The following is a 14,659-nucleotide window of genomic DNA, read 5'->3' as shown; positions in this document are numbered from 1 at the left end:
TGTAAAAATGAAATTCCGGCCCGGTCGACGGATATCGCTGGCAGTTTTCTCGTTATACTGCAGCTCGTTCTGCCGGCTCGGCGCGGCGCGGCGCGGAGCGGAGCGGTGCGGAGCGGCGGCTGGCCTTCGCTATCCAGCCTCTCATCTCGAACTTCCAGCTAGCCAACGATCCGCCTACCGTGTACATAAAATTGCCAGGAAGGTGGATACGCGACATGCAATAGGGGACACGGCCAGCTACACTTCTTCCACACACCCCGCGCAACAGCCGGGGCCCTTTTTATCGTCCCTCTTATCCGTCTTCGTCCTACTTTTTATCCATCCGCAGCCGGTCGAGTCTCCCGCCGGGCTACCTCCTCCGTCGTTACAGTCTTTGCATCGTTTGTCGCTCGCCTTTTCCCGTGTCCCCGCCTTGTAATTTCGATCGTTATCTCGTCCCTCTTATCGCGCCGAACCGCCGCGCCGAGGAGGACCTTCGCCCTTATTTCAAGAAAATTGCCAGCCCTCCAATTATGCCCGATCGAAACCACCCTCCGCGCTTCCTGGCCCAGCGATTCCCGTGTTTGCTCCGAGCGAGCTTCGCCGAGGACGATTGCGTTCCTCGGAGAGGAGAGATTGCACACCGGCCGTTTCACCAGACTTTCGGTGCGGCCCTAACCGATTTATACGCTATCGCGGCCTCGTGCCCGCCGCCACGGTTCTGTGTATGTCAAGAATCAGCTATGAAAGCAACCGCGCGAAGTGCATCATCGGCTTCGCGACGATTTTCTTCTTCTTGGCTGTTTTATCCGGGCCCTTATCCGTCTCTGTCGGTTTTCTCCCGCCGGTGGCGTTCCTTTTTTCTCGATGGCAGGTATCTCCTGAATCCGAGGTTACTCCCGGCCGCTTCATACGGTTTCTCGACCCGTTAATTACCCGGTCTGGCCTCGATGCGCCCGTCAGATCTTCCTCCCATCGAAACCATTATCGTGGTTGCTCGTACCGTCGAGTCTCGGGGAAGTTCGTTTCGCGAGGTACACAGCCGCCATGAGCCGACACCGTGCCGTTAACACTAGAACCACCGAATCAGTCAAAATGACTGGTGGATGGTTTTTTCTTTCACGATTAGTGAAACTATGAAAACGTTTTCACGAGAAATTTGTTAATATGTCCCTTCTTTGGAGTATGAAACCATCTTGCTGTTATTATAAAGGGATAAGTCTAAGTCACGTTTAGGGCTCGGTAGTTCTAGTGTTAATATAGCACCGTGAGGGGCTCGTTTAGTCGACGCGGGGCCCGCGTTTCCGCAAGGCGGCAAGAACGCGCGGAGCAACGGCGCGTTCTACGCTTCGCTTTGTCCTGCTCCACGCTTTTGTTTCCCTTTTAATCTTTTACGTGAAAAAAGCGCCGCCGGGGGTGACCAGCCGGGCGAGAGCCCGGTCACGCGAGCCCGAACGCCTCCGCTACAATGTTACAACCAGCGACAACCATGTTTCTGACGCGCGTTGCAACCGGCATAGGCATCGGCATCATCAAACCGGACGCGGACCGCCGGCTACGTCACGGCGCGTTTTAATTGCGCCAACAGAAATTGCGTATTACAGACCGCCCTCGGCGTCGCGCCGCGCCGCGCCGCGCCGCGGACAGAAAATATGTATATTTGCGATGCAGTCCCTCGGCCGAGAAACATGTTTGAACTTTGGCCCGCCATTTTCCCCATTACCCCGTGTGCTTTGACAGAGTCCCGCTCTCGACCAGTGGTATTACCGATCCGAATTAAAATGCACCGTCCTCGGGCGGATCATAGTCTCTGTTGACGCACGTCAACCCCGACCCTCCGTACACTTGGATTTTTCCTAACAATTGCAATGACCGTCTGCGTTATTACGATGTAATCGCATGATCCATTTTTTAGATTTTATGTCTACCTATTCGACACGCGTCGTTCTATGAAAAACGCATCGAGAGGTTCATGTTTCTACTAACACAAACTGTGCGAATGACATTTCATTTCAGAGCCCGCAATATTGCAAATTTTATCTTCTTTTTATAAACTCATTTTTCTTCTTGAGTTTTATTTGCTCTGCAGAAACAATTTGATTTGGTTACATATCCTTGTCTTCGACGATTAGTAATAATTTTAAGTAATTCATGTTTTAACGTGGAATGTGTATTATACTTTGACTCTGAACAGCCACAGCATCCCCTAAACGAGGGTTAATATCATTACCGCCGGACCAACACCCGCAAAACTTTCGCCAAGTAAAAACAACAACTTTTTTGATGAAAAGGAAACTTACAGGCTAAGATTTATCGTCGTGGTTATTTCTCGCAACTCGCTCCAATTTCATAAGCTCTAATTAAATTTGTTTCGCTCAATATCGCAGTATGGTGCTATAGCGGAAAGTTTTTTTTTTCTGCTGGTCTGCTTGCCCGATAAATAATTACCACAGTTTCGATCGTCAAGAAACATAATAATTTACTCCATTTGATGAATTTATACAAAACTACTGTATTTCAAAACCTGCCATCTTGCTCACCTGGGTTATTAAACAAAATCCTACATGAATACACCTTTAAACTTGAGGTAAGGTCTCCTTATATCCTAAATTTGTTCTATTTTTTAAATTGAATAAATTATTCAATCTTTTAAAGTACTCAGAAAATTATTACCTCGAACTAAACTCGAATAAACTTGATAAAATATTCCAATGAAATAATTTTCTATATTTTTGTAACTCAGAAAATGTTAGATTGAATTGGCCTAGAATTCGTACAAGGATTAAGGGAAAGCGCGCACAAAAATTCGAATAGAACGCAGCGCAATCAACAACCGGAGAGAACGTAAACCTACGTGACTCGCCCTTTAAACGTTAAGTAGTTAATAATTGAATCCCGGAATGGCAAACAGACCCATTTGCTCGCAGTGGTTTAAAAATCTAAGGTTAAAGTCCTCCAAGTCCACAAACAAAAGATCCCTCCAGGAATGTTGGTTGGGCAAACTATACGGCGGATTCTCTCTCCCTTCTCTTTGCTTTTTCTTCTCCCTAACTCGACCGAAAGTTACCCTCCACGGAACGTGACGTTTAGCGACTCGTGCGCGTACACCCACCGAGGCGGTTTCGAGTGCGTTCTCCACCGGAAACCGCGATTTTTCGACCTGTCGTCCAACTACCCTGCTACGACAATTAGGGTGGAGGGCTCTTTCACCCCCCTACCTAATTTCGTCCTCTGGTCAATGCCTGGTGTTAACACATTGCTACCTAACGTTTGTTCCGGTAGCAATCCTTCTGAACTAGGGGGAATTGCATCACTGGTAAATTTAAGAGAAGAATAATTCTATATTTTTCTGTTATTTCTCACAGAATTTTTGACCTGGTTACAAAGGCGTAGATCGTTCAGGCACAAAGCGGTGTCGAAAATGTCAAAAGTGGGGGATGCGATTATCCTATTTCGAAAGAAACATCGTCGCCTTTTATCGAAAGAGAACTGTACAGGCCGAGTCATTAATTGCAAGATGATTTTTCGAGTGGGCCGGCGACCGAGCAGGAAAAAAAGGTGGTCGCAGGGCGTTCTCGTTTCCGTTCGGCAACCAGGAACTTGACGATCGCGTTACGAGCGGAAAATCGGGCCGCGGTCGCAGCGCAAACACGCTCGCGTGGCCGCGCCCGTGTTACGGTGAAATGGCTGGTTTCGCGAAGGAACGCCGTATTTCACTTTCGCGATTGAATACTCGAAGATTTCGGGAATTTGAACTTGCTTTTTATTTTGAAAGTTGGATCGGCGAGACGTGCCGTAGCAGAGGTGATCGTCGACTGCTGGGTACACGGGTTTGGGGTCTTATATATTAATGGGTAATCTTCTTTGGGGTACAAAGGTTTGGGACTGTTTAATGGTTCAAAGTTGTCGGGTGCTGAATCAGTCGTGAACTTGGGCCTGGTGACGTGTTGCGAGGGTTGTTGTCTTGGTCTTATCGGGCCGTGACATTCCCCCCTCATTAGACTTTCGTTGCTCCGAAACGAACTCGTTTTCTCCTGACAGGTGCGATGTCTAGTTCGATGTCGTTCATTTCTTGTAACCTGAATTGTGGTGGTAGGTCGTAACTCGGTGGAGGACTGCTGTTGTATGGTACCGGTGCGGTGGCTTCTATGGTTCTGACTTCGGATACCTCAGTGTAACAATTTTTACCTTCTGTTGGTTCTATAATTGATTGTAATTTATTTTCTTTTAATATTCTAATGTATCCATCTAAAAATACTTCGTTGGTAAGAATGTCTGGGTGAACTATTCCTTTTTTTTTCTATCAGTATAGCTGTGTTAAGTGTGTCTATTTGTTCTATACTTTCGAATACTACTGCTTCTAATGCCATTATCTGTGTTGTGATTTGATTAGAATTCCTTATGTGCTTCTTGAGTAAATTTTGCGAGTTTTGTACTTCATAATTTAAGATTGTTTTTATGATCGCTGTTTGGTTCTGTAGTATGAGGTTCATTGTATTCTGCCGATCGAATAGTTTGTCTTTGTTTTCATTAACTAAATTTAAATCGTCCTCGTCTAATGTACCGAATAGTGTTTTGGAAATACTTCCTACAAAGTTTAAAACTCCTCTTTTAGTTCTCATGTGTAACCAAGATTTTAAATGAATTATTTTTGTTTTCAGTATGTTAAGTCTAGAAAGTATGCTTTGGATTTCTAAACTTTGTGTACAATTTTCTTGTTCGCATATATTTTTAATTCTCGAATAGTGTTCTACAATGTTCTCATCTAGTTTTACGTATGGTTTTATATCTATTCCTACAATTATCCTTACTTCGTTATGGTATAAATACGTTTCTTGTATATCTTCTATGCTTTATTGTTGCCTTTTCATGGTAAGCCAGTTGTGTTATAATATCACCTATAGTCATTTCACAGTCTTTATAGGAATGTTTAATATTCTCTTCTATTTTCTCGATTGGAGTTATCACTTTATTCTTTGTATCTTTCGTATTTTCTACTGCATTGTCACTTTCTTCCTGATTGGTAATAACAGGTGGTGATCTAGAACTGTCTCTATCCGACTTAGAATCAAAATTTAAAGCAAACTCTGGCACTAATAATGGCATATTATCTTCTTTTGTCTTTGTTTCGCTTGAACTATCATTCGGTCTTTGATCTTGAATACTATTTATTGTTTTCTTTTCTGATTTTTTTTTTTTTTTTGTAAGTTTCTATGTATCCTGTAGGGTATCCAGATTGTTCGAGGGATTGAGCGTATTAGTTTCTATGTTCAAAGATTCTTTGCTGATAGCAATTTGACTGAATTTTTTTTTTTTTTTTTTTTTTTGTTTGCTTTTAAAGAAATTGTAGCTAACTCAGGTACGCTGGTAGATCTACACGTAGAAGCTGTAGGACAGTTGTAAGATGTTTCTTCTTGTGACTCTTCCCATTTTAATTGTTGTCCCTTAGAAGAATGTTCATCTTGTTTGGTATGGTTTTCTTCAACTTCTTTAATATCCAGTTGCTGAACAGATTTATATTCTTTCTTTCCTGTGCTTGTAAATTTCTTATCTTCCGATTTATAACATGATTTTTCGAGATTTTGAAAACTAAAACTTAAACCCTGTTTCTTTTCTGCTACAGTTTTAGGTCTTGATACCCTTTTCTCCTTATTTTCATTTTCAGATTGAGATAGACATTTCTTCAGTGTTTCCTTAGCAGCTAAGACTTCCTTAACTAATAAGTCATTGCAATAAAAATAATCGTTTGATTTCTTTTCTGGACTTTGCACTTTGTTTTTATTAAAGGCACTTTGCGGAGAGCATTGTAAATCATTGAAAAATGTTTTTGATGTTCCAGTGTCTACACATTCGTTTTTAGAATGTGATGCATGCTCATATTTATCAATATTTGCGTAGTTTAACATATTAATTTTTGGCGTAAGCGCATCTGAATGTTGGGTATTTCTGAGATCAATGAGATCTAATTCCAGCTCCAATTGAGTTGGTATGGCATCATCTAAGTGCATTCTAGATATACTTTCAAATTCACGGTTCTTTGATTTATTGTCAATGTCACTGCTATCAGGAGATGCTGGTAGAAGTTCTATAGTAGTTTGGCTTTCGTCCGAAGAATCAACTTTTCTTTTTAAGTTTCTATTCTCATCATCGATTATTTTAAGATTATTTACTTCATTAGCATTCGGTGGTTTACTTTTATTATCTTTTAAATCAATATCAGTTAAAGTTGATTTCACATCTATTTTCGTGTAATCAGGATCAGAAAATCTTCTCTGCTTATATTTAATAGTCGATAAATTGGATACTGAATTAGATCTACATAATTTAACTCTATCGTTATAATCTGAATCGTTTTTATTAATATCATGTTCGACATGTAATTTATCACTTAACAAGAGTTCTGGTTCCTTTGTATCTTTCGCAATGTGGTCTAGAATCTTCAGTCTTTCTAATTGAACTTTCGGTTGCCACTTTGATGCATCAATATTAGAAAACTTTTTATTCTTACTAATTTCGCATTTAAATTCTGCGCCAACTTGTATTCTTTTTATTATCACTTTAGGAATTTTTGCAGTAATATATTGCGGACATTTTTTTCTTATTTCATCATCATTAAAGTGTTTAACGCCTTCTTCTTTGGATTTTTTAGATTTCTTGATAAGTGTTTTTGAAGTATTTGTATCATTTTCCTTGGTTCTTTCTAACGATAAAATCATGTCCTCATCTTGCTTCTTTAATTTTAATTTCGGTATTTTCTCAGCTTCATCATCATCAGAACCACTAATTTCTGCCTCTGAACTGTCTTCTGTTCCATACTTTATTGAGGAATTCCTGTTTTCTGGAATTTTAATTCTTTTTACTTTACTTCTTGAGACGTTCTTTTTAGTAGCTTTTCGTTTCACATAAACCTTCAAATCCTTAGAAAAAATGTTGTCCAACTTTATTTTCACTTTTGGAACTTTGCTTTCGTAGTTTTTGTATTTTAATGTATATGATTCAGAATCGCTATTATCTACATCCATGCTAGTATCATTATGCTCTGACGAAAAGCTTCGAGACTTTTCAGATTTATTTTTTTCCAAGATTTCAGTAGTAGGAGTTGCTGAACGTGATCTGCTTTTCACGATTATCATTTTAGGTATTTTTGGCCGCAAACCAGGTAATAACTTTGTATTATATTTATCAGAAAGATTTTCGGATTGTGTAGAATCCAATAAGTATTCTGTTTTAGGAATTGAAGCATCAGTCTTCTTTATGACGAGTTTGGGTATCATTTTTTCATTTGTGTTGCTTGGAGATGAATCTGTTTCCAAGTTTCTACAAGAATCAAAGGAAGGTAACTCACACTTTTCTTCTTCTTCCTGTTTATACTCTTCATTATCTGATTTCCTTTTCACACAGGTTTCAGGTAAAGAGTTTTTTGTTTCGTCATACATGCACAAATCAGGCATTTCACTTTCTGGAGAAGATTCTCGAGTAAGATTAGCTTCATTTTCATTTTGTAGTTTTTCAGGATAACTAGCATTCGAATGGTCTTCTGAATTATCGAAACATACCATTGCATCTTCTGTTAAAACGTCTTTTATGCTTTTCATAGTATCACCCTCATTATTTCCCAGAGGTACCACTGATTTGTTAGTGGCATAGTCTTTGTCAACATGAGTAGTAGTTTCCGAAATATCTGTTGATTCAATATACTGTTTTGTCGTTAGATTATCTACTTCTGTACTGAGATCAGTATTCACAGCCTCGTTAGTTTTAACTGTTTCAACAGAATACTTTGAGCTTTCTGAATTAGTTGTAACTATATGCATCAGTTGAGATTCGTATTCCTCTTGTTTTGTACAAATAACATTATTTACTTTTGAAACATTGTTTCTTGAGTCATCTTTTTCATCTCTCATGGATATAATACTTTCTTCTGCATCCTCGGTTATATTGTCTTCGTCTTCATCGATGGCAATCTTCCTTGCCGCTGGGTTGTTGTGTTTGTACTGGATAGCGTATTTCAATTCGTTCAGGGATTGTCTGAATCTCAGATTGAAACTCATTACGCTCTCCATTTGTCCTTGTCGCGTGTTTTGCAGCTTATTTCTGCTGGTATTGACGGTATTGGGCGAGGTGACGTATGTCCTGAGGGCCTCGTAGAGCTGTTCGTAGGTGTCTATACGTAAGTATCGGATGGCTCGCTCTGCTTTATCCGTGATTTTCTCCGCAATTACGAGTTTCAGAAGCATATGCTTGTCGCGACATACGGATCTGGCGTACCTGACATCACTTATGAAGTCTTCTACTCCTAGGTCGTCTCTTCCTTTCAGCGTTCGGATAGTACGAATGGCGTTTGACGCCGTTTGTCCAATTGTTGCATTGGAAGTTGCAGTTATTTCGGGTTCATCATCTTCCGAGTTGTTCCCTGATGAATGTTCCCCGTGTCTTCTTGAGGAGTTTCTTTGGCCTCTGTTCCGAGATGCGCTGTCGTCGGTCATAGTAGCGGTGATGTTCATTAACTTGGATAATTCTATAATTTCTTTCTGTCGGTTTTCGTTTTCTTTAGCAGTAGTTTTGCTTAAAGAGGTAACCGCGGATTGCAATTCTTTCATTGAATTGAGAATTCCATTGAGTATCTCTTCGCTTACCATTACGGTTCCGTTTGGTTTAGCCATTTTCTTGGTTAACGTAGGGGAACTGTTCGATTCTATTCTCGATAACTTAAGATGTCGTACTGACCTTGGTTCGTCGATACCGATGTATTGCTTCGGAAGGGCTCTCGTAGTCCGTCTTCGTGGTCAAACAGCCGTGGTTGGTTGCCGTTGAAGATTTTCTTCCAGCAGATGAACCGGTATCCTGGCAGGATCGCCAAAATGTTACGGTGAAATGGCTGGTTTCGCGAAGGAACGCCGTATTTCACTTTCGCGATTGAATACTCGAAGATTTCGGGAATTTGAACTTGCTTTTTATTTTGAAAGTTGGATCGGCGAGACGTGCCGTAGCAGAGGTGATCGTCGACTGCTGGGTACACGGGTTTGGGGTCTTATATATTAATGGGTAATCTTCTTTGGGGTACAAAGGTTTGGGACTGTTTAATGGTTCAAAGTTGTCGGGTGCTGAATCAGTCGTGAACTTGGGCCTGGTGACGTGTTGCGAGGGTTGTTGTCTTGGTCTTATCGGGCCGTGACACCCGATGAAATCGCTGGGACGATGAAATATGTCTTGTCGGCGATTTATCGCGTTTATTTATCGCGACTGATTTAAAATGCTCCGGGCCGCCGCGCCGCGCGCCGCCGGAGATTATCATCGACTCTCCGCCGCGCGTCGCTTCGGCGAGGATCGAGTTTCTCGAGCGGCGCGGCGCCGGCGAGTATATCGATACTCGCTTTATTTCGAAATCTGAAATATCGACGTGAAAAACCGTGGTGCAATAATCCGTGATAAATGACGTACAATCCCTTTTCGCCTTTCTTCCTCTTACCTTCGCAGTTTCGCGTCCGCATTCATCACCCCCCCCCCCTCTCCGCCTCACCCATACGCTCCCTATTATTTTCTTTAACCTTTCGAAAGGGTTGCCCTTTTGTTCGTACCGCGACATTCGATCTATCATCCGCCTCATTTACATCGCAGTCAGTGAATACACGGTCCTCCGATTCCGAACGATCTACTTTGTCATTCGTTACGCTGGAAATTGGAAAGAGGGGAAATTGAAAAATTGTATGCTCCGCGGCGGGATCGGATGCGATAACTGCCGTCGCGCGCTCGTAATAAATTATTAATGGCGACGCGGGGCCGGCGTGAATACAAATGCCCCCACCCGGTTTAAGCCCGGACCGATATTACGGGACGCAAAGCGGACTGCTTCGAATTTCCCTTAACGTTAAGCCTCGAAAGTTTCGCGGGAAACTCGCCATTGTTGCCCACCGAACATCCGACTTCGACGACTCGCCTACCCGACGTCATGCTACATACGTCTTAACCCGCCCAGAGCGGGATCACCGTCTATTTTGTCTAAATATTGCTAACTATTCGACCAACTTGCCAACACTAGCACACCACTGAAACGCGGCTATGTTATATTAATTTACGGAAGCGGTAGGGAACGTGTAAATAATTGACCCTGTAAAATACTCGATATAAATAGATAATACAGTGATTTCTCCATATATGTCGCCAAGGTCTGAATGATAAACGTCCCGGAATTACCCCCACTAGCCCGTGAGAGGCCTCGTGTTGTATGTCTCTGGCAAGACCCGTGTTGTTGACATATATCGAGAATTCGCTTAACGAGCGTCCCGATTACTACCAGGACTAATTACGTCACCGTTTCACCCGCGGGCGTCGAAAGGTAAAAAAAAGGTGGTGCGCGCCTAACGCGTAACAGGTCATTCGTAAGCCTCGAGTCACCGAAACTTCTCGGGATCCTCGAAGACGAGGGATTAGTCGTTAATTAAAATTATTTTCTGCCGGGGTTTCGCCGGCGCGAAGGCGGGATTTATAACCGGATTACTCTTGTTCCGGGAAACACGCGATGGAATGCACACCGGCGTTGAACATTATACCGTGAAACAACTTGAAACATTAAAACGCAAGAGGTTTTAAAATAATCCCGTAGGTGTTAGGAAAAGGAAAGTGTAGTTTATTTGCGCCGCGCCGTTGCGTTTGTTCCGAGGCGCTCGCGCGTCTGTTTAGCTTGTTGCGCTCAACGCAATTCCCGCCGCGGAGCGGAATTCTTTCTCGCGCGCGGAAAACACCTCCTCTAAACAAACGAGGGTTCGCAAACCCGAAGCTCGACCCGTGCCGAGTTCTTCGTGGTCGGGATCCGCCACTTTCAGAGAACCGTTCTTGCCGATTGTCGCGGCTAGACTGCGCATCTTCGCGCGAAATGAAACCTCGAAATGATCTGCATCGACTGCGGGAAGACACGAGCCAAATGAAAATGTCCGTCTCCCTTTCAGCATTTTAATAAGCTGACAATCATACTTTCACACTCGTTTACTGTTTCCATTGAAATTTTACTTGCCCGTTTATACCGTTTATACCGATGAATCCATGTATTCTGTTTAACACGTTAAGTGCCATACATCAACCCCAGAGATTCTTACAAAATCGGAGTAAAATCGAAACCCCCAAAATTCCATAAAATCAAAGTAAGTTATTCAATGAAATGAAAATTAAAAAAAAATTAAATGTACGATATTGAGTAGTCCTCCAACTTTCTTGCATATTACAGACCGTAATCGAGTTTGGTAGAATGAATATATCAACGTAAAAATTAATTTTAAAACCTGCAAAAATTTTCCGTCACCGGTGACGTGGCATTCAACGTGTTAATTAACGGAACCAAAACTAGAAATTTAAAATCTACTATAGGGGATGCTGTCTTAACCCTTTTGAATTCGAAAGACTCCGATAGAATTCGGTTTACATCTTATAATAAAAATATCATGACGCGGCAGTTAACGCGTTAAAAAAGTACTCCGGTTCCCAGATCGAAAACGCGTTATTCTCAAAGATACGAATTCTCCCCCTAACGCCCATATATAGTCGTCTCGGTGTGACGACTGTGAGTTGGTAGGTGCGAATATCCAAAGGGATGTTTTCCCACCCTTCCGGCTCACCTCGGGCGTTGATAACCCTCCGATAAAAAGAGTCCGCCGCCGGTTCTGGGAACCCGCAAAGTTTCATGAAAATCGTAAGGGTTGCTTGTTAGGACGGAAGTTCGGCCGAGGATCGTGGACGCGACTTCGCGAACCGGAAGTGTCCCCCTAAGGGAGGGATCGTCCGTTCCGCGATCGCGAAGCAATTTTACGACTGTGGATTCATTTATTGCTCTTTGCTCGAGTAGCTATCGAGGCGGACGAGGGATCGGCGGCGGTGGTGGTGGTGGTGGTGGCGGGGGCGCCCCGGCAAATGTTTTATTGCCGATATTGTTGGCCGAAGATAAAGCGGAAGCGAGCTCGCGATAGCTGTGCGCGCTCTGCCGCGATATTCGCGCTATCCGGAGTGTAACGGCGAGCGGTCGCGTGTGTACGGCTTTATTGCTCGTAAATACAAAGAACTGAAAAAGAAGCGGACGGAACACGCCGGGCGAAGGGCGGAACGAAAGGAAAGGGGTTCGAGGAGAGTACCTGGCGCGCGTCTTATTGCCTTCCCGAGGAGCCGCGCGCTGCGTTTAAAAATATATCCTGCAGATATATCTGAACGAACCGTTTTTCTATCTTTCTCTCTCTCTCTCTCTGTCTCTCTCTCCTCTCTCTCCTCCTCAATACATATATATCTTTCTTTGTATTAAGGATAGAGTACGTGAAACGTCGTTTTCTTCAATCAAACTGGCGGATCGTTTAGCTTTTTCCGAACCCCGGTATATTTCATCGCAATCGCTACCGTTGGATTCTGTTCCAGTCTTCGTAACTCTGCTTAAACTCTCTGTACCGTAATAATTCACCTGTTCCGATTGTATTGAAGGGATATCCGCGACTGCCAATGGTCAAATAGATTTTACACAGAGCGATGCGGAACGCATTCGAGTTACACAAATTTATTTCAACCGCCGGAACTACTGACCGTTGTAGGGAGAAGTTGTTCAGACGCTTTTCTAAATAATTACCAAAAATTTAACACTAGAACTACCGGACCAGTCAAAACGACTGGTTCCTAATTTCTTCTTTCACAATCACTGAAATTGTAAAAATGTTTTCATCGGAAATTTTTTAATGAACCTCTTCATTGGACGAGCACAGTCTTGTCACTGTTACAAAGCAATATACGTCATTTATTGCTCGGTGGTTTTAGTGTTAATGAACGGTCAAAAAATGGTTCTGCCGTTCCCTCGTAGGAAGACCGCACGCGTCCGCAGCGCAACAGATTAAATTCCGTTCCTAGACGCGGTTTGTCGTTGCCGATTTGTTAATCCTCGTCGGGACGGATAAACGAGCGTAAAAAAGCCTCCGGCCATGCAACCCAATCCGAGCGCGACCGGGGATCTCCTTTGAGTTAAAGAACGACGAGCCTCTGACGAGTCGCAAATGCGTCCATCCGGCCGGCTTAAGGCGAATCGAATTAGCAGGTGCTTTGCGAGCCCGCGCCGAGCCCGCGCCGAGCCCGAGCCGAGCCCGAGCCGCTACAGAAACGCCCCTTTCTCTCATTCCCGTTCCCGTCCCTTTATCTGGTCCGGTGTTTTTCATGTTACCGGCGCCGTAGTGTGTAACGAGTGTCCCGTTGTGATTGTTGCAGCTTATGGTAATTTGGGCAGCGTCCTGAGCGCGCAGGGACGCGTCGCGGAGGCGGAGGAGGCGTTTGTCCAGGCGCTTAGCTATCGACCGAACATGGCGGATGTGCACTACAATCTGTAAGTACGACGGACGTTCGTCCAATAATCCACTTTGTTTCCCGGACTTTTTCTATTGTCTACGATCGCGACTAATGGCCGGCCCCGGCCCCAGCGAAATAAATTAGTCATTTGGTGCTCTGTCACGAGCACCCGTCTGCTCAACGGTTCTCCAGTTTCAAAACCCTTTCGCTCTTCATCTACTCTGAACAGTTCAGCCCGAAATGATACCTTGTCGTCAAATTTTCATTTTTGTCACGTAGATTCATTCGACAAGCATTCTAAAATAAGGGAATTTCAGGTAAACTAATTTGAATTTTTCTTTAACTATGTACTAAACCAATCTTTTTAAAATTTTTGGGATACTTCGCTAAGCTATCGCAGCTTCTAGACAAATTTTATTCGGTCGAAAAAGTCCAGCCTGTCAGCGTTAAGAGAACTGAAAATTAGAAGGAAATTGAATGGGATTTGACTATGAAATTTTTGCCTACGAAGGGCGCCACTCGAGTCTATTATTTCAGCAAATGGACTTCCCTAAACTCCAGCTGTAATAATTTCCAAGAAATTCGATCGAACATGTCCCTCGGCCGTCAGCCATAAGGACGCGCTTTTCGCTCCTTCAATATTAACTATGTCCAACAAAAAGAGCACGCGGCAAACATTTTGACAAGAACCACTTCCCACCAAACTTTCTCCCGGAATCGTTGAACGTCAGTCCGGCATGTTCCCACGTAAGTAGAATATTTTCTTTCCAAACTCCGCAGCCGAATCTCAAAAATCCCGAGCGAAAGTCTTCGAGTCTCGTAAAAACTCGCTACAACGATCGTCGAATTCCGCGGATCCCCGGCTTAGCTCGGCTGCGGATTAAAATTCAGAGGTCCGGATCGTAATTAACGTTCGTTCGCGCGGCAATGGCGTCGCGGCGGCAGCTGTCCCGAAAGCCTCGGCTGGTTTCTTTTTTCCTTTTCATCCGAACTAATACGGTGGACGTTCACCCCGGGTTCAGGGACGACTGTCGAATTTGCGTAATCCGCGAGCAAAGCGCCGCCGCTCCGCAAATCTCGCAAGCAATGAACCCGCTTCTGACTTAAGCAGCTGGCGTCGTCGTCGTCGTCGGCGTCGGCGTCGTCGACGTCCGAAATCCCGAGACGGCCAGCGCAGAAGTAAAGGACGATGAAACCGCTGATCCTCGGTGGAAAATCGGCGAACATCGGACCGAGGGGATTCCTCCGATTTTGTGACGGCCCTGGCGCGTTTCGAGATCCGTATTATCAGGCGAAAGTGCCTCGACGGGGACTCCATTAGCGAAGGACATCGGGGCCCACATCGGCCCGATCCGGCCCGAGAGATTATTAATTTCCA

The 14,659-nt window shown here is 43.7% G+C and overlaps 1 protein-coding gene across 2 annotated transcripts in view; it reads left to right on the top strand.

Annotated features, from left to right (window-relative positions):
* The window catches only part of Tmtc2 (Transmembrane O-mannosyltransferase targeting cadherins 2), a 299,505-nt gene that overhangs the window by 148,653 nt on the left and 136,193 nt on the right, over window positions 1-14,659 (top strand). For both annotated transcript variants that reach the window (XM_076798959.1, XM_076798958.1), the window contains exon 5: window positions 13,204-13,318. In XM_076798959.1, coding sequence (XP_076655074.1) covers window positions 13,204-13,318 — 115 coding nt within the window. The remainder of the gene's footprint in view (window positions 1-13,203; window positions 13,319-14,659) is intronic.

This window comes from Halictus rubicundus, chromosome 13, assembly GCF_050948215.1.
Source record: "Halictus rubicundus isolate RS-2024b chromosome 13, iyHalRubi1_principal, whole genome shotgun sequence".
Taxonomy (NCBI): Eukaryota; Metazoa; Arthropoda; class Insecta; order Hymenoptera; family Halictidae; genus Halictus; species Halictus rubicundus.
Note: the sequence above shows the minus strand (reverse complement) of the source record. Positions and strands in the feature narration are given on the sequence as shown.